The following is a 22,161-nucleotide window of genomic DNA, read 5'->3' as shown; positions in this document are numbered from 1 at the left end:
CCAGGAAAGGGGTCGAATGCTCCACCCCAAAGTCACCCCAAAGCTGCCCCCTTCCCGTTTGGGGAGCTGGCGTCCGGCCGGGCCTGGAAGTGGATCTGGCCAGGCGGCGCCGGCCAACGTCCACACTCTTGCCCCATCGCCCGCCGGACGGGAACACGCAGGGCGCCGGCCCCTCGTCACTGAGCTGCAGGGCATCTCCCAGGCACGCTGGCCCGGACCTGTGTGATGCAAGAGGATGGGGCCTGGCCGTGGCGGGAGGGCCTCGGTCCAGCCGAGAGCACAGACGTGGCCCTGCCCCGGCCCACAGCGGGCACGGGCGGGCCTGCCTGGCCAGGCATCACCGTCATGACTCCTTCCACCCCGCCTGCCCCGCGGGACACAGAGGAGAAGGGAGCCTGGACGCGGGGGCACGTGCCTCCCTCCCTCCCTCTGCTCGTGCCTCCAAGCTGCTGGCCATTTTTCCTGGGGCAGGAGGGCCAGAGGGGCCAGAGGATCTCCCAGCTGGGCTCCTGGAGCAACCTCAAGCTTCCCTGTTCTCCTGCTCCTGACTAGGTGTCCCCTGGACCACAGGGCTGGAGATCCCACCCAGAGCCTGCACCCCAGGTTGTGGGGAACGTGCAGGAGGCTGTGCACAGAGGACCCCCTCTGCTCCCTGAGCTGGGGAAATGGAATGCTGACCCTCCTTCGGCACACAAGGGGCTCACCTCTGCCTCCGGGGCAGGAAGTCACTCAGAATCGGAGGTGAGGCCAGGCCTGGTTGGGGCTGGAGAGCTGACCTCATCCCCCCACCACAAAGGCCCACAGGGCTGCCCTGGGGTCATGGGGTGACCCACGTGGGATGCAGGGCTGGTGCCCGAGGGCCCCGGACTGGGAAGAGCTCTCCCCTGGCCTCAGCTCAGCACCAGGCTGACTCGCTGCGCATCTCCGAGGCCTCCCAGCCAGGGGCGGAAAGAGAAGGAGGCTGTCCTATTGCACCTGCTCCCTGGGGCTGGACGGAGAGACGTCCGGGAGCCGAGTCTGGGATCGCCCGAAGAGACGGGCCCACAAACAGATCTCGCCTCGGCCCAGGGTGGCAGGAGAACGGAGCCCGCCCCTCGGCCTCAGGGGCGTGGGGAGGGTAGACGCAGCAGGCCCGGGAGCCCTGTTATTCTCTGCAGCCCATAATTATGTAATCGGCTCATTAAACGCCTCGTTAGCTGTCAGGCTCTCCCTCCAGACGGTGAGCTCCCAGGGGCAGGCAGCCTGCCAGTCGGCCCGGCCGTGCCCAGCACATGCCTGATGCGGGGCACTTGGAAGCCATTGATGGCCGTCGCCGAGTGTCTGCCTTCCTCAGTTGGCCATCTGTAAAATGGGGACACAGGCTCCACCTCTGGATGTAGCCAGGGAGCACGGAGCAGCCCCCAACCCGTAGAAGCTTCTGGATGAACGCTGCGGTGGAGGGAGGAAGACAGACCAGACAACAGGCACCCAGAGGTGTGGGGCAGCACAGGTTTGGAACCAAGCTCCTGACCGCGGGCAAGGGGAACTGGGGTCCATAACTGGGGGTGTTCGGGATGCTTTGTGTGATGGCCGGAACTGTGGCATGCCGGCCCTGGGTGCGGGGGAGACGCCCAGGGAAGGGAGGAGAGGAGACGCCTGGGTTGGAACAAGGCAGGGCAACACTGCACTGAGGGGAGACCGAAAACCAAACCAGAACAGAACCGAACAGAACAAAACACCGAGAAGACAGACAAGGAGACTGGACCCAGTGGTCACAGGAGCCACGAGGAGAACAGGTTCAAGGAAGAACGTGTCCTGTTGTCCACCGGCCCCCACGGTTCCTGCTGAGGTGCGCCGCTTCCCGCTGCACAGAGTACTGTTTTCTCCAGATTTTCCTTTTTAATGTTCATTTTCTTCAGCTTGTTGTGGATGTGCCTGAGCGTGATCTGATCCTACTTGGCTTGCACTGAACTTCTCGAATCGGTTGTGTTTTTCATCTGTTTGGGAGATTTCTAGTCAGTATTCCTTCAGTGTTTCACTTCTCATTCTCCCACTCCTCCCCTTCCGAGACCCACTGGTCTCCTGCCCCCGCCCCACCCCCCGGTCTGACCCTGACTCTGTTCTGTGTTCAATTGTCTTTCTCGCTCTGCCTCACACTGAGTAACTTCTACTGACCGATCTCCGGGTTCACAGACTCTTTCTGTTTCGTCCCCATTCCGATACTCATCTCGTCCAGTAATTCTTGCTTATCTCTAATACATCTCTACTAGAGATTGTATTTTTCAGCTCTAATCATCTGTTGAGATGTTTTTAACATCTTCGACCTGTCTGCCGAATCTCCTATCTTTTCATTCATTGTGACTGTGTTTTTCTTTATCTCCACGGGTGGTTGTGATTATTGTACTCCCTTTAAAGTCTGTCTGACAATTCTGACATCCCGTCCCTCAGAGTGGGCCTTGGTTCATCATCTTTTCCCTTGAAGGGAAAACACACGTTCCTGGCCCTCGCGTACACCGTGTAATTTTGGACTGCGCCCTGGGCTCCGCGAACGTTCTGTTGCGCAGACTGTGGGTGTGTGGCATTTCTCTGGGGAGTGCCGATGCATTTGTTTTAGCTACTAGCTCTATTGGGCTCCAACTGCAGACTCACGTGCGCAAAGAGGTGGCTCACATCTCCATCCGGGCTGCCTTCAGTCTGCCCCATGCCAGCAACTTGGGCAGAGCATATACAGAGAATTTGGGATGCCCCCTCCTCTGCCTCTCTTGGGGATTCCCATCTTAGTCTCCAATGACCTCAATTGCCCCAGGCTCCTCCTAGCACCTCCAGCCAGAAAGATGGCAGGGTTTCTATGGGGATTTTAGATGCTTACACCGTACTATGACTACCCTACTTTTGCCAACTCTCTAGAGCCCTTGGGGAGTTGTTGGTTTCTTTGTTGTCCAGGGTTTAAGGGTGTTATCTGCAGAAGGGCTGATTTGTCAGAAGCACCCCATACAGAAAGCATCCTCCATACTTGGAACCAACATGAGTTTCAGGATGGGGGTGAGGGTGGGGTTGGCAGCAGCAGATGCTCCTGAGGGGTCACATCCAAAAAAGAAAAGAAGTGTCTATTGAAGTCCACTACAGGAATGCCCTCAGTTGATGAGGAGGGTCATCTCAGAGGGTGATGTGAAGCAGGCTGGGATAGAGGGTGGCAGGGCAAGCTGTCGATATTCTCTCATGTTAAGGAAGTTTCTTTTTATTCCGAGCCTGTGAAACACATTTTATAACTGGGAGTGCATGTTAGATTTTATTAAATATGTTTTTGGCACCTATCAATATCATCATATGGCTTTTCTTCTTTTGGCTTATTAACATGATGATATTAATGGATTTCTTCACGTTGAGTCATCCTTGCATTCTTGGAAGTAAACTCTGCTTGGTCATGGTATATTATTACTTTAATTCAGTACACTGCTGGATTTAATTTGCTAATTCTTTTCTTTATAATTTGTGCATCTATCCTCACATGTGAACTTGGTCTGCGGTTTTTCCTCGTTCTGTGCTATCATGATCAGGCCTTGGGATCAGGGTTATATGGACACAGAAAATGAATTGGAATTGTGTCCATATTCTATGCTTGAAACATTGTGCAGAAGAATGATCTTGAGCGTTAAAAAAAACAAAAACGAAAACAAAACACTTGCCTGTAAAACTCTCTGGGCCCTGTGCCTTTTTCTAAGGTAGGATTTTAGGACTTTCAGTCCACAACCTGTTTACCTACATGTTCAGATTTTTTAGGTCCTCTTGAGACAATTTCCAGATAGGTGTTCACTTAAACAAGACCTTTAAATTCCATTTAGTCAACAAATATCTTTCAACCCGTATTATGTTCCCTACTCTAAAAGCAGGATATATAACAATCTGAATCAGCACATAGAATTTCTATGAGGATGGACATTCAATAAATTTCAGTGTCTCTGCTCTCCTCCCTAATTCCCCACTAGGACAGTCTCGAGTGACCACACAGATAGATATTTGTTTTCATGCAGCTGCCACGTACCCATCTACATATCCATCTGTACATGTATCCATCTATACCTCTGCCTACCCCTCCATCCACCCCTGCACCCATCCACCTGCCCACACATTCCACCCATCTATACATACATACACATGTGTATGTACGTATACACATACATACATCCACCCATCCACCCTTTCATCCATCTGTCCGTTCATGGAGCCCACAGTGAGTCTCTACTCTATATCAGGTACTGGGCGAGGCATTGGGGTCCATGGCTGGGAGATATAAGCCAAGAGCTTAAGTGCTGGAAAACCAAATAAAGGGTCAAAGTGGTCCCAGCCGTCTGCAGCTATGAATGGAGTAGAACAAGATCGGATGCTGTACTGGGTTCTGGGAAACCAGGGACCCAAAGTGGCAGATCTGAGTGACTAATTCCAGGGACTGCCACCCCCAAGGTCCAAGCAGGGCTGGTCTGCTGTAGGGCCTGCCTAAGCAGGGAGTCAGTTGTTGTTTATTGGGGGTTGCCTGGAGAGGAAGAGGATCGGGGCCCCAGGCGAGGAGCCCCAGGTGGTCGCTCCCCACACCTGTATCAGGAAGGACTTGGAAAAGGTAGCCCTTGTGTCCTCAGTCATCTGTCTTTGAGCTGACACAGCAGCTTCCTCCTTCACTCTGATGGTCTGATTGTTCTGATGGCAGGAATGGAGGCTTCCTCATCTCCATGGCTCCAGGGCCTCATTGGCTGGGTAAATGATGAAGGAAGGAATGACGGATGGCAGGCAGGCAGCGAGCTCTCATGCTGGGGCTATGGAGGGTGGAGCTTGGCTGCACCCAGGTCCAGGGGGTGGGAGACCACTGGCAGCCTCAGCCCGCCCCCCACCTGCCAGGACACCTCAGCACCACGAGAGGCCTGGAAAACCTGTCTTCCCCAGAGCTGCCAGCTGGTGGGGAGACCCTAGCTGGGAGCACCCCAGGCCCCGGGGTGCAAGGAAGGTGGGGGTGGGAGTCCCTGTCTTTGCTCCTCCCCCTCCCTGGCTCTGCTGAGAACCGAATTGCCTTATCAGAAAGTCCCTTGAGTGACTGGTTAACCAAATAGCTAGAATTCCTGCTCCAGAGGCACATCTGTTCCTGATCGAGGGGAGGCCAGGGATGACAAGGAGGGGAGAGGGAAGCAGAGGTAGGGGCCAGACCTTCCAAAATGATGCTCTGGCCAGGCGAGGGAGTGGGGGCCGCCAGCTTCGCAGGAGCAACACGGGACTGTGTCCAGGGCCTGCAGCAGGATGGGCCCCTGCGCCTACCCCCCAGCCCCACACTGGGGAGCTGGGGCCTGCCCTCTGGGGTTGGGGGAGGGGTGAAATCCCCCCCCCCCCCCCCCCCCCCGGCCCCCTCCGCACCAGGGCACACGTGCAGGGACTTCCCAGCTGACGCGCTTCCCCACCCTGCTCTGTCCCCTCCACCCCTCACCTGCCTGCTAACCCTCTGGCTTCAGCTCGACCCATGCTTGGACCCTCTTTCTAGAACGCACATCAGAGAGGTCTCCCTCTCCCCTCGAAAATCCTCCCCTGCTGCCCACAGCTCTCTCAAGGTCAAGTTCAGCTTCTTGGCTCGGCGCTCAGGGCCCTTGCATCCGTGGCTGCCATGGGCCTTTACGTCCCTCTCCATGCATCCACCTCTGGGCCTTGCTCACACAGAACCGCAGGTCGTTCCAAAGCTGCCCATGCTCTTCCCTCCACCTACAATGCCCTCCCAGCCCTCCTCATCCTGCTAGCGCCTACGCACCATCCAGATGCGGTCTGGGCATCTTCCTCAGGTGTGGGCTTTGCTGGGGCAGCTTTGCCTCACCCCCACTAGCGAGTCTGTGGATGTGCCCCCATACGTTGGAGTCCTGGCCCCCGAGACTCCCTCTTCTTAGGCTCTGGCTCTGCAGTACTCAGCCTGAGGCATAGGCCAGTGCAGGGGTGCAGAAAGGAGCCAAGACAGAAAGGATAGGTGACGGGAAGACGAGCGGGGGAAGGCAAGGGGAGGGGACTGGTGAGGCTGCAGGGCACGCAGGGGTCCCCAGAGGGCCACGACTGGCCTGAGAATGGTCTGAATGGGACAGGGGCCTAGTCCCTCCTCCTGGCCACGGCACCTCGCCGTCCTGCCTGGCCCCACCCCGGGGCTCCAGCGTGTGCCTGGCCCCGCTGAGCCCTGGGAGGAGGAGCCCTGCCTTGCTCTCCCCCAGTCTGGGCTGGGATCACAGGCTCTACACCTGCCACCCCACCTACATGAGTGTGGGGGTGCCAGCTCCCAGGGCAAAGAAGGTGCCCACCCCTCGTGGGCTCCACAGCGGCGCTGGGCCAGGGGATGTGGGCCTTGGGCATTAGGACAGGAAGGAGTGGGGAGGAAGGTGGGGAGGCGGGTGACGGCCCAGGGACCCGGTGTCTGTGTGAAGGGGTGGGAGCCCGGGGCTGGGGGCAGATGCCGGTCGGGAAATGTTGGATGCATCCAGGCTCCTCCCCTGTCCAGGGCCATGTGGAAGCCCCTCCAACCAGACAGACAGGCACCCCGATACTCCTGGCCCCAGGATGCTCCAGTCACCAGCACCCCGACCCAGCCTTGTGGCCCCCTCCTGTGTCCCCCTCATCAGGCCCCCGCACCCCTTCCACCGCTCAGTGCTGAGGGCACGGCCTGGGGGAGAGGGCCGGGCTGGCGGGCCAGGAATGTTCTGCGGCCAGTGTAAACAGATCGTTTCTGTCTGCCTGGGTGGGGGGGTGGGGGGGGGGGGAGGGAGTTGTCTTGAGCTTTGTTATGTTCTGAAAAAAAAGGCAAAAAATTTGGGTCACAAACCACAAACTGTTTTGCTTTCGGCATAACTGGCATAAACAGGCATTTTCTCTTTGGTTTCAGGCCGGCTGAGGCCTGGGCTGGCCGGGGCTGGGAGCAGGGAGAGAGGCTGGGGGCTGCGCTAGGAGGCCTGAGGCCGCCGCCCCCCAGGGCCAGAGGCACTGGGCAGGTAGAGGCTGTGGGGGGCGGCGCTGTGCCGCCTGTTCTGTGGCCCCCTGACCTGGCTACACCTGGGAGGGAGCCCCAGCTGTGTGCCAAGCCTGGGCAGGGAGGAGCAGGGGCCCTGGGGGGCCGCGGCCAGCAGGGCGGGCGGACACAGGTTGCTAGCAATGAGGCCCAGGGGCCAGAGCCAGGCGGGCGGCCCAAGGCAAGGAGGCCTCTAGGAAGGAGAGGGAGAGCAGCTGGGTGAGGGGCCCCCAAAGGCGGGTGTGCCGGAGCCCTTCAGGGCACCCTCCAGGGCCCTCCTGGCCAGCTCTGCGCTGAGGCTGCACAGGGCAGGAGGGCTTGGGGGGACCCCGCCGCGGGCAGCGACGACAGCACCCCTGTGTCTTCCTGGCTCAACCGGCGGCAGGTGGAGGTCGCCGTGCGGAGCGATGGAGGGTGTGCTGGAGGGGGGCTGTCACCAGGGTAAAAGCAGATGCCCAAGGGCCCAGGAGGGAGCAGACAGCAGGTGTGAAGTTGGGGTGGGAGGCTCAGCGAATGACCGGAGAACTGTGGGGTGCCGGGTGCTGCTGAAGGCCCAGAGGAAGCCTGGTCTGGGGTTTGCACTCTACCCAGTGGCCCATGGGAGCGATGGAGGGTCCTAAGGGGAGAGTGGCATGCGGCAGGCTGGCAGAGCATATGGAAGGGCAGCCATAGGGGAGACGAGCAGGCGGCAGCCGTGTCCAGGGGCTGGTGGAGCTGTGGGCCTTGACCACCGGCTGAATTGTTGCGGGGGAGGGCAGGGCACCCTGGAGCAGGCGAGGGGTGGCCATGCGCACACTGGGTCAGGGGTCTGCAGGACGTCAAGGGAGCTGGGCAGACCACGGCAGATACCACTTTGCAGCTCCGTGAGAATGCGGGACGGAGACCCAAGTGGGTGTCGTAGCCCAGAAATAGTCCACGTCTCCAGCTCAGCACACAGCCCCTCTCCTTCCCACCACTCACAGTCAGCCTTCAGTGTCACCCTCTGCATCCAGCGTGGTGAGGGGACATGCAGGCCCCTATCGCCCTGGGGGCGGGCTTCACCGAGGGGAGTCCGAGTCTGCAGAGTTTACTGTAAAGAGGGTGATGGGCAGGTGTCTGCGGGAAAGCGGCCCGGGCAGAGGAAGCCCGTGCCAAGGCCCCGAGGCAGAAGCATGCTCATGAGTCCGCCCAGACCCAGAAGTCCTCATGGGGACTTCGCAGAAGTGGGCCTGCTCTGCTGTTGTCAAAGACCACCGGGGCTCCATGTGGTCAGAGCGGAGACCAGCAAGAACCATCAGAGGGAGGTGCCCGGGTGTGGCCTGGGGTGGTGGGACCACGGACCCAAGGCTCCTCCAGGATGGGCACGCCACCTGCTCTCTGCTCCACAGTGGTCTCAGCACCTGGAACAGGAACTGGGGCAGAGCAGGTGTCTCCTGGTGTAATTTTCCTAAGTGACCACGAGCTGGGCCGCTGGAAGGACGGAATCCTTTCTCTCCCGATTCTGGAGGCCGGAATCCAAAGTCGGCTCTCCGGACTGAAACGCAGGTGTCCCAGGGCCGAGCCCCCCACCAGCCTCCAGGGGAGCTCCCTCCTGCCTCCCCCAGCCCCGGGGCTCCACCGGCCCCTCCCCCGGCGGGCCCGCCCCCTCTCTCCTGTCACAGGGACACCTGTGTTTGGACTGAGGCCCACCCTAATCCAGGAGGAGCTCATCCCTCACTGACCCCTGCAGAGACCCTTTTTCCAAACAAGGTCGCATTCACAGGCTCCAGAGGCTGGGATGGGGACATGGGGTGTTTTGGGGGAGTACCTACCGTTCAGCCCAGCCCTGTAGGAATCCCTAAATGTTTGTTGATTGAGTGACAATGGCCCCCATTCCCACCCTGGCCTCATCTCCCCCACGGACCCCTCCCCCCCCCAGCCTCCCCAGAAGGAGGCCCCTCTCCACCCCTCCCTCCAGGAGAACCCCACGCCCCACCTCCTTCAGGCCTGCACTCCAAAATGACTCTCTCCATGAGACCCATCTGCTTCAAAAAGCTCCCCAACATTTCCCTCCATGACACTGAGACTGGGGTGCTCATCCACACATGTGAACAAACAAATGAATGAATGAGTGAGGCCTCAGGAATGAGCTGAGAGTTTACAGAGCAGAGAGAGGGGAGAAAAGCCAAGCTGGGCATCCCAGAAGACCGGGGGCTCGGCTGCCCAAGCAGCTGGGGCGAGGGCAGCCTCGGCACTGGGGTGGAACAGGGTCGGGGAGCTGCCAGGAGCTCAGCAGGGGCAGCGGGGGTCTCGGGGAAAGCCAGCACAGGCAGGGGTGCGGGTGGGCTGGGCTGCAGTGAGGGAGAGGAGGTTGTGAGCGAGGACCCTGGGTGTAGCCGGTGGGGGCAGCTAGGGAGGGCATGGCTAGCCCAGAGCTGGGAGGAAGAGGACCCTGAGCCCAGTGCCCCAAGGGTCCCACGAGTGGAGCCAGGCAGGGCTCAGTGGATCTTCGGGGGCGGGTGGTGCATCGGGCTGGTGGGAGACAGGCTCAGACCTGGTCTCCAGGGTGGGGAGACCAGGGCAGGGTGCTTCACTGAGGCATGTGCCAGCACTGCCCCACCTGGGCCCCAGCCCTTGCCGCAGTCAGCCTCAGGCTGCCCCAAGATGGGCACAGTGTCCCTATCCACCTGGCTCTTGCCCTCACCCTTGGAGGCTGGTCCTACCTCCTCCAGGCAGCCCCCCAGCCCTCTGCTTGGAATTCTCAGAGCAGTGAGTGTGGACAGCCTGTGAACACCACCGAGCCCTTGGAGGACTTGTTGTGAGCCTTTTGCAGCCCAGCACCAGGCCAGGAAATACTCGAAAATACTAGAAACAGAAAGAAGGACGGGGTTCAGGGTGGGAGGCCTTCCCCCAACCCAGACAGAGCCCTGAGTCTGCTCGCTGAAAGCTGCCTGGCCCCACCGCCCCTCTACCCACCACGCTGTACCTGCAGACCCAGGGCTTGGGGGGCCGAGGCGGGGAGGTGTCCAGCTCGGGCCTCAAGTGTCACCGATGCCAACCTCACCACCTTCTTACAAGCCCGGGGACCCTAAAGCTCGGCGGCCAGAGCAGTGGGGGAAGGGGGTTCAGGGCTGAGGAGGAGGGGGTTTCTGCTGCAGCCTCCATCTTGGGGGGAGGCTGAGCAAGTCTGTGTGTGCCACTGGGCCGTCAGGCGACATGAATCCCCGTCTCTAGCAACAGCTAGTTTCCAGAACATTTTAGAACCTGGTGGGCACCCCGCACCCTCCCCCAGGCTGGGAGAGGTCCCTGGGATTGGCAGTGAAGGCACTTCACTTCTCATCAGTGGCTCCTGGAAACCAGCCCCCCCCCGGGGCCCCTCCTGCCACAGGACACCCCATCTTTGAGGATTTGGTGGCTAAGATTGTCCCAGAGCCCCTGGCCCCAAGCCCCGGCCACGGTCGCTGCTGAGAGTGTGCAGGCTTTCAGGCTGTTCTCACTGGCCATGCGTGCTGTGAGGCAGCAGAGGGGTGCCCGCACCCCCAGGCGCCCCCTCCCTCCTTGACCCCGTAGGCGCGTGAAAGAGCAGAGGACTCAGAACAAGATAAATTTGAATGCTTTATTGGGATTGCGAGCGATAAATGTTAAAGACAAAACCCAAGCAATGAATTTTGCCAGAAATATGAGCATGTTAAAGGGGTCGAGTTGAGGCCCGCACGGCCACTGCCAGATGGACCGCGACAGTGGGTGAGGTGACGTTGGGTGCTCGGCACGTGGGGGGTCTTCAGGCGATGACAGGGGGGACCCAAGAGGGGGTCCCGCTGAAGACAGTTGAGGGGGGAGAAAAGATGGACGGCCACAGCCGGGGCTCGGGAGGTCAGACGGGGGCCCGGGTCGGGATGGCTGGGGACCCTGGGGGAGCTGTTTGCTGGGGGACACAGAGGAGCGTTGGCAGACGGCCCTGGAGCACCCACCCCATGAGAGGCAGAATGTAACACTGGGTGGGATGGGTGTCTGGCAGGATGGGCAGGCAATTTGGGGTGCCTCCGAGTCTTTTTGGATCTCAGGCCAATCTGTCTGGGTCCCAATTACAACAATTTGGCTCTTTTCAGCTCTGTCCAATGTTCCAAATGGCCCATTCCCCGGACGCCTGCCGAAGGACCCTCTGTGCTGCTGGTGGGCTGACACGTACCGCCCCCAGGGTCGTGCCAGCCCCGTTGCTGGGGCCCAGAAGCCTTGGGCCTCTAGAATGCTAGTCGGGCTGTCGTGCAGGGGGGCTGCGCTGGGGGCAAAAGCGGGGGTGAGGTAAACCTCCCAGCCGCCCGGATCCCTGCCACAGCCCTAGGCGCCGAGATGGTGGCTGGTTCGGTACCGCCAGACCCATGGGCCTCGGGGCCGGAGCAACCCCAGCCGATGGACCACTCTTGCAGCTCTCCTTGCTCTGCGGGGCCTACACCCTCCTGACCTCCCCTACTCTCCGGCCTCACCCTGCCTGGGCCCCAGGACACCCCGCGGAGCTCTGAGCCTCCTGGGGGCAAGACAGGGTGCTGAGAAGGCGGGTAAGGTGTCACCGAGGGGTGAGGGGAGGGCTCCCCAAGTGCACGGAAGGCGGCCACCTGCTCCAGCCCGATGGAGCCCCTCTACTCACACACCTGCAGCCCCTTCCCCCCCAGCCGGCCTGGGCCAGCCGGGGGCCCTTTCCTGATGGCCTCCGAGCACCTTCCGGACACCGAGGAGATGCCTCCCCACCCCCTCCTCCGCCCCTCAGGACCTCCGGGGACCAGCCACTGTCCCCGAAGGCCAGGCCGGGCAGCGGCCCACTCCTTTCCCTCTGGCTTCTCCGTGGGGTGCAGTGGCCAGTACCCCACGGAGGCCCCACTCTCGACTCAACCCAAGCGACAGGGACAGATAAAAACAAAAACCGAATCGGGGCGATAAATGGCGGAGAGCAGGACGTGCGGCATGGCCGCGGTGGTGGTGGTGGTGGTTCCGTACATTGCTTTGTCACTGCTCCCCTGTTACGTGGGACGGGGGTAAGTTTAATTTGATGTGAGCGCACGTAAAAAGCTAAGGAGGGATCAAAAAAAAAAAAGGAAAAAAGCCCCAGGAGAAACCAATTAAAGGGGGGAATAGATCAATTGGCGTAAATTTGGGCTCCTAATTGGATCTGTAATTCTGCTCTTGTGACTCCTGACTCTTCTCCTCCAAAGCTCGCGGGACCACTTCCTACTCCAGAGCATCCCCCCACCCAGCCCCCACTGCCCCCCACCCGCCCCTCCAACCGCCAGACTTCCCACACTCCCCACCATCGTTGCTGGCCCCCTGGGGGGCCCCCCATTGCTGAGAGGCCCCTAGGAGGCCAGCAAGGATGGTCCCTAGGTGTGCTGGGGGTCCCAGATGTTTCTCAAAGAGCACACCTAGGGGGTCAGGCTCCGCGGTAGGGCACGTCTGGGTCTCTGCTCGGCTACAGCCACCTCCAGTCTGGCCAAACCCGGTCCTCGCTCCACATGATGGTGCAGGGCCCAGATGCTGGTGGGGCCTGGGGGCATCGGGCTCACGCCACGGGGGCCGTGGGGAGCGCCCTCTCCCACCCGAGGAGCGCATCCCAGGGGTCAGGAGGGGAGCACGGGGCATGAAAACCTCTTAGAGAAGGGTCTGAGATAGAATGTTGTCTGAGCCGCACCATGCTGGGTTCACCCATCTGTGTGCGTGCGTGCGTGCGTGCATGGGTGTGAGGGTGTGCATGTGCATGACAGTGTGCGTGTGTGGGAGGGTGTGCGTGGGAGGGTGTGTGTGTGCAGCAGGGTGTGTGTGTGTGAAGGTGTGCGTGTGCATGTGTGCGTGCGTGTGTGTGCATGTGTGAGTGTGTGCGCATGTGTGTGTTGAGGGTGTGTGTGTGCATGTGTGTGAGCGTGCGTGTGCATATGTGCACAAGGGTGTGCGTGTGTGCATGTGTGTGTGAGCGTGCGTGTGCATATGTGCACAAGGGTGTGTGTGTGTGCATGCATGTAAGGGCGTGTCTGCAGGGATGCAGGTGGGTGTGTGGGTGTTTTTAAGGGTGGAAACTGAGATGTAAGATTTTGGGATATGTGGGTTTGGGGAGGATGGATTTTAGAGTGTAGGGGGGTTTGTGCCAATTAAAGTTTCTTTTCACAGATTTCGGTGTTCATGTTCTGTTCTCCCCTCCTTCGGTCTCACTGGGAACCCCCATCTAGCTCCATGGTGACTTTCAAGGATGGGAAACAGAGCGAGGAACGAGTCTGGGGCTTTGCTGTTCTGAGGATGACCAATTCTCCCCAAATGCGACCAGAGTTTTGCCTGAGGAGGCCAGAGCCGGCAGTGGACCATGACGTGCCTACCTGTAGATTTGGGGTCCCTTCCTTTCTCCTGGAGGCCAGGCGCCCGAGCTCACGGCCAATCTGACTCGAGGTCCCTGGGGAAGAGAAGGAAAGGGGGGGGCCTAATTCTTTCATGATGCCAATTGTTTTTAAGCCAATTCAGTTTGGGTGGGTTTTTTTAGCCAATTGATAATTTTAGGTTTTTTTGTTTTTGTTTTTAGCTAATTAACGTTCCTGGTGTTTCTAAAAAGCCAATTCATTTTAAGGGGACTGGTGTGTGTGTGAGATTTAGGGGTTCGTAGTTTTAGTTTTTCGATTGTGCAATTTGGGGATAATTTGGGGGGTAATTTTGGGGGGATATTTAAAGCCAATCGAGTTTGTACATTTTTAGAGATGTTGCTAGGATCTCCTCAGCCCGATGGAGGGGGCCAAGGAGAGAAGAGCCTGACATGGGGAGGTTGGGGCGCGGGGGCTGGGGATGGGGGAGCCCGCAGAGGGCATGTGACCCCGAGAGATGTCAGAGGCGGGGCCCGGTGGAACGGCCCCTGGTCAAGAGGAGGGCACTAGGTGGACGGTGCCGTCTTGCAGAATTACGCGACATTTTGGCTCACTTCTGATTGCCGGACGCCTCCGGAGAGGCGCCCCCGTGGGCCGCGGGGTCGTGGGTGGGCAGGGCGATCAGGGGACGGTGACGCTTGGCCTCTCTGAACGCCTCGAGCTCCTTGGCGAGCATGCGACCCCGGCGGGCGCGCAGGAGGGCAGGCAGGCCCCTGCGCAGTCGTTGGGCGGACTGCTTCCAGGTGTCATATTGGAAGAACTTGCCCACGGGGTATCTGGGGAAGTTGTCCTGAGAGGGGAAGGGCCAGTCAGGGGGCACCCAGCTCGCCGGGGGCCTGCGGGGCCTCCACGCTCACCCTCCGGTGGGTGACCGGCCACGTCCGCACCCACGGCACCCAGGTGAGTGCACCCCAGCCGTGCCACGTGCCCTGGTCCCCTGGCTCCGAGGCGACACCCCCCACGCCGAGACCGGGTCCCCTCTTACCGGAAGCACGGTCGGAGGGGTCGACACGTCCCTCTCGGACTTGGCGGGGGTGGCACAGTAGGTCTCCAGAAGGGCCAGATCACAGCTGCGGAAACAGCACTCCTCCACAATGCCACGGCTGCTGCGGCGACTCGCGCGGCTTGCCGGCCTGCCTGGAAGTCCCACAGGGGGAAGGAGAGCTGCACTTGAGCACCGGCCGCACGGTCCCCTGGAGCTGGCCTCTGGCCGTGGCCAGCCGGAGCGGGGCGGGGAGGAGAGGAGGAGGACCACCCGGGGGGGGCGGGCCTTCAGGGGCAGCCAGCCTCGTGGAGGAAGGGGGAGAGAGTGGGCAGGCGGGGTGCCCAGGAAGGACAGGAGTGGAAGTGGGGGGGTGTGTGATCCAGGACCAGCCCCTGGCCTCTTGGTGCCTCCCTGCTCGCGTGGAAGGTGGACACAGCCTCCTGGTCCTGCTGCCCAGGGAGGTAGGGAAAATGTGCCGGCGGGGAGCCCGGCTCGGGGGAGGGGGCCGCCCACGAGGGGTCCAGCCCCCATGCTGGGGGGCACAGGGTCCCATCCAGAAGGCCAGGCTGGGACGCAACTGGCGTCCCTGAACAGAGCAGGAGCCTGGGCGGCCCGCAGCCCTTGAGACGCTGCAGGCTTGGGAGAGGAAGAGGAAGACGGGAGGGGAGGAGTGAGGACCTGCATGAAACCACGTCCTCCTTTCCTCCCGTCCTCCCCGTCCCTCCGCTGCTCAGGCTCCAAGGTCAGCTGCGAGGAAGAGTCCCGGCCCTCACCTTGGGGGGCTGAGGGCAGGCGCCCTGGGGAGGAGGTCCCGCGGGTGGGGGCCCGGCCCTCCCGGCAGGGGACCCACTCCCTGGGCACCAGACCCTACACTTCCTGCCCCCAAACGAGGCAGGCGCGAGAGAGGGCACAGGCGAGGCCAGGGTGGGTAGGGTTTCAGAAGCAAGGACAAGCAGGAGAGCTTTTCAGAGAGAAGCTTTGAGAATCCAAGGCTGGCGTCTGTGGGTAAGTTGAGGCTACAGAGGGGGATGCCACGGGAGGAGGGCTGGGTCTGACCATGAGGGCGGTGGCCAACTCACCCCAGTCACGTCCCCACCCCCACCCACCCCACCCTCAGGGTCGGCCTGGGCCTGCCCCCCCGCCCCTGTTCCTCCTGTTATCCAGATAAACACTCCCCCGCCCATCTTATAGATGAGGAAACTGAGGCCCAGCTTTCTGGGAGGTGAGGGCAAGGGCCCACACCCCTGAGGAAGAGGTCACTTCCAACTCGGGGGTCCCACAGAGGGACGAGGCAAGGAGAAGCAGAGGTCTCAGGGAAAGTCCGCCGGGGGTTGAAAATCAAGAGAGAAGCAGGAGGAACAACCCAAGAGCCCTTGGGCGGGCAGGTGGGCACCCCACATTGTGGCTCGCCCCTGGGGTGCACGTCCCCTCCCCCAGTGCTGTTGTGTAGGCAGGCACTCCTCTCTTCCCCCACCCCCATGTGGGTGTGCGGGCAGACGCTTCTGTTCTTACTGGTCTCCGACCCATTTTATCTAACTTTAAATCAGATAATCCCACTGTCAAAATGTCAGGCACCATGAAAATGTGGGGGGAACTTCAGTGCTCACAGCCCTGCCCGCAAGCAGGTCCCAGGGAGGCAGGGAGGGTAAGTCCCCCTCCCTGCTAGGGCCTACCCCCCCACCCCGTCCAGCCCACCCTGCACCCCCACCCACACGCCTGCCATGCTCCGGCCCCCACGCAGATCCCACCCTTCCTGGGAGGAGAGTGTTCTACTTTGAGTCATGCTGCAGGAAAATCAGGGGTGTGAGCACCACCCCCCGGGCACACAGCAGGTGCCCAATAAATGTGGACACAGTTGTGCTCATGAAGTCTCAGAACAAGAGAGCCTGGGGTCGCCACCTTGCAGTGGCTTCCCTCCACCTGGCCCCCCACACCAGGCATCCCGGAGGGTATCCCTGGGCGTCTGGGAAATGGCGCGGAGGACTCCAGCATTTATTGAGCACCTGCTGTGTACGCCCTCCCCCTTGCCCCACCGCACGTTGAGCTACTTACTGAAGTAGAAGCCGCGGTCCCCACAGACAAACTGGAGGGTGTCCACCAGCTCCCCGCCGCACAGGGTCTCACTGGGGCGGTAAGCAGCAAAGCAGCACGAGGCCAAGGCCAAGAAGGTCAGCAGCACCAGCATCGGCTTCCCCATCGGGACCCCCATCGGCATCTGGGGGCGGAGAGATGAGGCCATGAGCCTGCCCTCCCAGGCCACATCCAGGGCCAGAGGCCGCCCCGACTCCGACGGAGACACCCTCCTAGCCATCTCCTAATTCCAAGTTCGGTTTAGAGCATGGTGTCCTCCTAAATGTGACCACTTTAATTACAGAAATCACACGTGCTCTCACTGCCCAAGGCGGGGTGCGCGGTGGCCCCGAGGCTGAGTGGACCTGTGTGAAGCACGTCTCTGATCCGTACCAAGTGCTGGTCGGCAATTCCACATGGGGGTGATCCTCCCCATCGTCACCACTGCAGGGGCTCGGCCACACCCGGAGCTGCGGGGGCCAGTGCTGGACACTGAACCTGGCCTCTGTCCTATGAAGTCATGGGGGCGGGGCCAGCAAAGGGCAGTGGCCACTCCTCAGACCTCCCAGCATCAGCCAAGATGGCAGACAGCCCCACCCCACCACAGAGCATGTGCATCCCAGAGGACCACCCTCCCGCCCCCCTGCAAGCAGCAGGGGGTCCTGCTGGGCCAGTCCCACCCCTGCCCCCTCCCCCACCCTCCCAGTCTGTGGCTGCGCAAAGCTCAGGTCAAGGATCCGGTGGTTACCGCATGGTGCCAACCACACTCCCAGGGGCCTTGTCCTCCTGAATCGCTCAGTCCTCCACTCCAGAGTGCCCTGGGCACCCCAAAACACAAAGACTAGAAGCCTCCTCTGCACGCCTGGCATCACAGCACCCAGGGCCTCGAGGTCTCTCTGGGATCACCAGACCCTCTCCCCCACGGGGGTACCAAAGCCCACCCTGGGAGCTGGAGAGAACAGGTCAGGCCACCTGGAGGCTGGACACCAGGTCCTTGGAGCCCAACCTGGAAGGACACACCCCCTGCACAGGGTGTGCAGCTGCAGGCCCCGGGCAAGGGTTAACAAGGTCCCTCCAGGGCCGGGGGGCTCAGGAGGGGCCTCAGGCTCTCTTGTGGATACAGCAAGCTGCCCCTGCTCCCTCCAGAAAGTGGATTCGCCACCCCCCCCCCACATCCAGGCAGGCAGCCCCAGCCTGCCCTCCGCTGGCCCAGGTACAAACCCCTTCTGGGGCGACAGTCACGGCCCAGGGCCTCTGAGCCCCTGGCACCCTGATGCTACCCAAGCCAGGGGCCAGGCAGCCTGCCCAGAGGTGCCCCTCCCAGGCTCCACACCAGGTGGGCATGGGGGGGTCCAGGCAGCATGCCCCTTCCCAGCCTGGAGCCCGGCTGCTGCATGGGAGGCCCAGGGAATTTTCTGATGCCAGAAATCGTGCAGGAGAGAAGGGGGAATAAGAAGGGAGCGCAGCCTCCGCTGAAATTGGATGAAGAGCAGTGGCCAGATCCACAGAAGGATCTCAAGTGCCACCCTGGTCACCTCCTCCTGCCCTCGCCCCGGCCCCAGCCAGGCTCCCAGGCTGCCCCCGCTGCTGCCCCCTTCCAAATTCTAAGAACAATTTGGCCAGCTAGCGACTGGGCGCCGGCCGAGCGGCAGCTGCGTCCTTCTGCAAGCCCGGCCACTCCAGTGCGGGGTCCGGTCCAGAGCACCCGCAGAGAGCAGAGGCCCGATGAGGAGAGGCACGAGGCAGGCAGAGGTGTGGGCCAGGTAAGCAAGCCCCGGAGGAGGGAGGGGAGGAGGGAGGGTAGGGGTGAGGAGGATAGAGGCAGAGAGGAGAGGTGGAGGGGGTGAGGCCCGAGGCCATCAGCAGGCGAGCAGGCCGGAGCGAGAGGGCAGAGGGGTCCTCGCTCAACAGCCCTGGTTACCTGCAGCTGGACAGGAGGCTTGCTGGGACTGGTGGAGAAGGAGGAAGAGAAGGAGGAGGAGGAGGAGGCTGGAAGGCTGCCTCACAGGAGAAGCTAATGTCCAGTTTGCTGGCTGGTCAGTGCTCCAGCTTTTATGTCTGAGCCGGCTCCTCCCAGCCCGGGCTCCACCCTACCCCCCCCCCCCCCCCCCGCCGACCCCCCCCCCCGCCCCCTTTGCTCCCGCCCCCTCCGTCCTCCCAGCCAGTCCCTTCTCTCCTGCACCCCCAACAGTTAGCCCTGGACCATCCCTCCGCGAAGTACCGCGGGGTGGGGGTGGGGGCTCATCCTGCACCCCCAGCCCATCTAGGCACAAGGCAAAGTGGGGGGGAGGGGAAGAAGGGGGGGCTGCTTTACACCTCCTTGTATGGAAAGTTCCATCTGCCCACTGGGCAGGGGCAGTTACCCTCTATGGGCTGTACGCTCCTGCTCATCTGAGCTTCCAACCAGCCCCTCTCCCCAGATTCCTGGGTGGAAATGTTGGGGACAGGGAAAGGGGGGGCGTGTGTGGGGGGGGCCAACTGCAAATGTGGCGCCTCGTCTGAGCCTTTTGCCAGCTCGCCCCCTCTTCCATCCTGGCCCCGCCCACCCCGTTTTCCTCCTTCAGTCTTGCTGGCACGGAGTCAACATACCAGGGTGGGTTTCTGAGCCGTGCGCCCCTCCTCATTACCCAACACCCTGGGGGACAGCGCCCTCCCCCACACGGCACGGATCGCAGACTCTCAGCAACAGCCCCCTGCACCCACAAACCGACCAGGAAGTCGCCTTTGCAGACAGCTCACACCTCCCCGGCACTTCCCGAAGCCCCTACCCGCCCACCCCCACTTGGGCGGCGCAGGGGAGGGCGCGGGCTTCGCCACAGGGAGCCGGACCCCCAGACCCCCACCCCGGGCCTGCCCGGGTCCCTCTCCCCGCCCCGCCGGCCCGCACGCCGCTTACCTGGAAGCCGGCGCAGCTGCCGCCCACCTCCCTGCTGCGTATCGCAAACCGAACAGCGGGCGTTGGCCCTCCTGCCGGACACTCCTCTGCCAGCGCCGCTCTGGCCGAGTCGCGGGGGCCGAATGTGCGACGGGGCAGAACGGGGGGATGGCTTATTTTTGGGGGGGGACTCGTCTGATTGTTTGGGGAGGGCGGGCTGTCTGCGGGCTGGGGCGGGCCAGATGTTGTACTTTTAGGGGGGGAAAGGGTATCGGGAAATGAGGTCAGCTGTTGTATCAAGGATAGAGGGGGCAGAGATAGTGAGAGACACAGAGAGAACGTGAAGGGGGGGGCCAAAGAGAGGGAGAGAGGGAGAGAGGACAGCGAGAGGCGGGCAGGCTCGCAGCGGGGGAGAACAGCGCAGAGAGAAACAGAAAGCGTATAATTAATCCACTTCGGGACGGCGAGGCGAGAGGGCGGGCGTGGAGGGGGAGGGAGTCGGAGGCGAGGAGCTGGGGGGGGCGGGAGGGAGCGAAGGGCAGGCTGCGGGAGAGCGGAGCGCGGGCGCCGGGGCCAGAGGCTAGAGAGGGGACGGGGGAGCACAGAGAAGCGAGGGCAGGGCGCAACGTCGAGGGCCGGGGACGGTGCTGAGGGGGGCGGAGCGGAGGATCGCCCGGGCCACGGGCGCCCAGCTCGGATTGGGCCGACGGAGCCCTCGGCCGTCGCGAGCCCGGGCCCTGGGGGGGGGGCTGGCGGTGGCGGCGCCGAGCCGCTCGGGACGCGGCGAGGAGGGAAGCGGCGGGCCGCGCGCCGGGGAGGGCTGGGGGCAGCGCGGGGGATGACAACGCCGGCGGCCTGCGAGCCGGACTGCCTGCGGGGGGGACCGCCTCCTCGGGCGAAGCGGGGAGGGCGTTGAGGTAGATGGAAGAGGAGGCGGCGGGGATCCGCAGGCCCGGCGGAGCGCGGCCCCGCCGACGGCGCCCAAGGCGGGAGTCAGCAGCGTGGCAGCGGGCGGCGACGACGCGGGACCGCCGGCCGGATGGAGGCGCTGGCGGGCCGAGCGCGGGCGGGCGTGGGCCAGGAGGCGGGGGCGGCCGGAAGGGGGGGGCCGGGGGCCGGCCTGGCCTCACGCAGCTCCGCCGGAGAGCAGGCGAACTGCGGGCGCCAACGCCCGACTCTTATAGCCGCGCCACCCCGCGGCGCGGCGCCCGCTCGGGCCCCGCTGGCCCCGCGCCCGCGCCAATGGGCGCCCTCGGGGCGCTGGCCCCGCCCTCCGGACCGCCCCTGCAGCTCGAGCAAGGGAGGGCGAGGGGCTGGGGGGCCCCGGGTCCGGGGCGACGGTGGGGGGGCTGGGGGGTGCTCGCGGAGAGATTGAGTTGGGGGCGGGGAGCGGAAGAATGCGAAAGAAACCCCGAGTCTCCGTTCTAAAGTGTTGGGGGGCTCCCCTTTCGGGTTCCGGGGAACCAGGGGTTTCTAGGCTCGCGCGCGCGGGGGGCGCGAAGCGAGAAAGGTGGGCGGTGTCCCAGGCCCTAGCGCCGGCGCGGGGCTACGCGGCGGGGGCGCCGGACCAAGAGTGAGGGCGCAGGTGGTTCGGCGCCGAGTCTGGGGTCCCCGGGTCCCGCGGGGAGCTGTAGGGGACGGAGGAACCTCCGGGCGCGGGCAGGGCGCGCAGCCGCCACCTGCCCGAGCAGGCGCGGCGCCTGAAGTCGCGGCAGCCGGAGCCTGAGCGCCCCCCGGTGCCACACGGGAGCAGGGGTGTAGCTGCGGCGGCCGCCAGGTGCGGTTCCTGGGGAGGGCCGGCCCCGCCAGGCCCACATGGAAGCCAGACGTGGGGCCTGCCGCGGCTGCGCCTAGCCGGGGAGGGGAAAGCAGGGAGGGAAACAGCGCTCAAATCCTACCTGCATGACCGAACTCACCGGGGTTCGTCTAAGCAGCTCGCCTTTGGGGCCCGCCCAAAATATCCGGATAATGATTCCCCTGTCCTCAGTGCGTTGGACTCGCGTAGAGTCGGGTTCAGCCCCGGGGGCCACCACGATAATTTCGGGGTCTGGGGAAACCATCTCTTGGAGAGTTTGGACGACGTAAAGAAGTCGTGATTTTTACCAAGTCAAAACCACGCACAAGCCCCGGCGCCCCGCCCGCCCCTCGGCGCCCCGGCCACCCGCGCCTCTCCGAGGGGAAGGGGACGCCGCCGGCGGAAGCCCGCGCCGGCTCGCCCCCTCGCTCCGCCATCAATCACTTCGCCCGCGCTCAGCGCGCGCCTCCCCGACTGCCCTGCCCCGCGGACTTGGAGGCGCCGCACCGCCCGAACGGGGTGCGCCTCTCCTCGGCGTCCCTCCGACCCAGCGCCCGGCCCTCCCCGCTCTGGGGCCACCGAGGCACCTTCCCCACGATTGTGATCTTTGCAAAGAGCAAACGAAAGCGGCGCAGGTTTCGGGGCGCCAGGTCCCAGCGAGCGCGGCCGCCGAGCCGCAAGCCCTCAAAAGGCTCCTGCGCCCCGTTCTCGTGTCCCCGGCGGCCGCCCGAGGCGAGCCCCGGCCCCGGCGGGACGGTGGCGGGGCGGGCGGGGAAGCCGGCCGGGGCCGCGGAGGCGGCGGGGAGCTCACCGCAAAGCTGGAGGCTGGAGGCTGAAAGCTGCGTCCGCGGGCGCGCGAGGAGCCGAGGCAGCGAGCGAGCTCTCTGCGGCGGCGGTGGACGCTGCTGAAGGTGAGCGAGACCCCGGGGGCAGTCCCCAGTGTCCGGGGGCAACGCCCAGTCCGTTGGAAGACCCGGGGACAATGCCCAAATTTGGGGGAAACTGGGGGCAATGCCCAGTCGTTTTCCTGGACGCGGGAGCAGCACTGCCCACGTCCTGGCGGACACGCTGCAGGGCCAAGTGTGTTGGGGA

At 62.9% G+C, this 22,161-nt stretch overlaps 1 protein-coding gene and 1 long non-coding RNA gene across 4 annotated transcripts; both read right to left on the bottom strand.

The window, feature by feature from the left end:
* Positions 1–1,316: 1,316 nt before the first annotated feature.
* LOC118015657 lies at positions 1,317–6,020 on the bottom strand. Its single transcript, XR_004680679.1, has 3 exons — positions 5,762–6,020; positions 1,745–1,976; positions 1,317–1,341 (listed from the first exon to the last, which is right to left on the bottom strand). It is a non-coding gene; the product is annotated as an uncharacterized LOC118015657 (long non-coding RNA).
* A 7,196-nt stretch (positions 6,021–13,216) lies between these two features.
* On the bottom strand, positions 13,217–21,334 carry IGF2 (insulin like growth factor 2). 3 transcript variants are annotated; one of them, XM_035013536.1, is made up of 4 exons: positions 21,173–21,334; positions 16,382–16,544; positions 14,330–14,481; positions 13,217–14,134 (listed from the first exon to the last, which is right to left on the bottom strand). In XM_035013536.1, the coding sequence occupies exons 1-4, from the start codon at positions 21,332–21,334 to the stop codon at positions 13,895–13,897; spliced, it is 717 nt and encodes a 238-aa protein (XP_034869427.1). In that variant the 3' UTR covers positions 13,217–13,894. The 3 variants fall into 3 exon arrangements, with proteins under 3 accessions (XP_034869427.1, XP_034869426.1, XP_034869428.1); XM_035013535.1 differs by lacking the exon at positions 21,173–21,334 and adding an exon at positions 19,296–20,011; XM_035013537.1 differs by lacking the exon at positions 21,173–21,334 and adding an exon at positions 18,321–18,436.
* Between the last annotated feature and the right edge of the window lie 827 nt (positions 21,335–22,161).

Source organism: Mirounga leonina, unplaced genomic scaffold, assembly GCF_011800145.1.
Source record: "Mirounga leonina isolate KUSES-001 unplaced genomic scaffold, KU_Mleo_1.0 Mir_166, whole genome shotgun sequence".
NCBI classification, from domain to species: domain Eukaryota; kingdom Metazoa; phylum Chordata; class Mammalia; order Carnivora; family Phocidae; genus Mirounga; species Mirounga leonina.
The sequence above is the reverse complement of the archived record's forward strand: the minus strand, read 5'-3'. Positions and strand labels throughout refer to the sequence as shown.

Coding starts and splice junctions, on each gene's coding strand:
- IGF2 (XM_035013536.1), bottom strand. CDS start 21,334: ATGGTTTCCCCAGACCCCGAAATTATCGTGGTGGCCCCCGGGGCTGAA. Junction 16,545..21,172: donor CGGTGAGTTCGGTCATGCAG/GTAGGATTTGAG, acceptor CTCCGCCCCCAG/ATGCCGATGGGGGTCCCGAT. Junction 14,135..14,329: donor CCCCTCCGACCGTGCTTCCG/GTAAGAGGGGAC, acceptor TTCCCCTCTCAG/GACAACTTCCCCAGATACCC.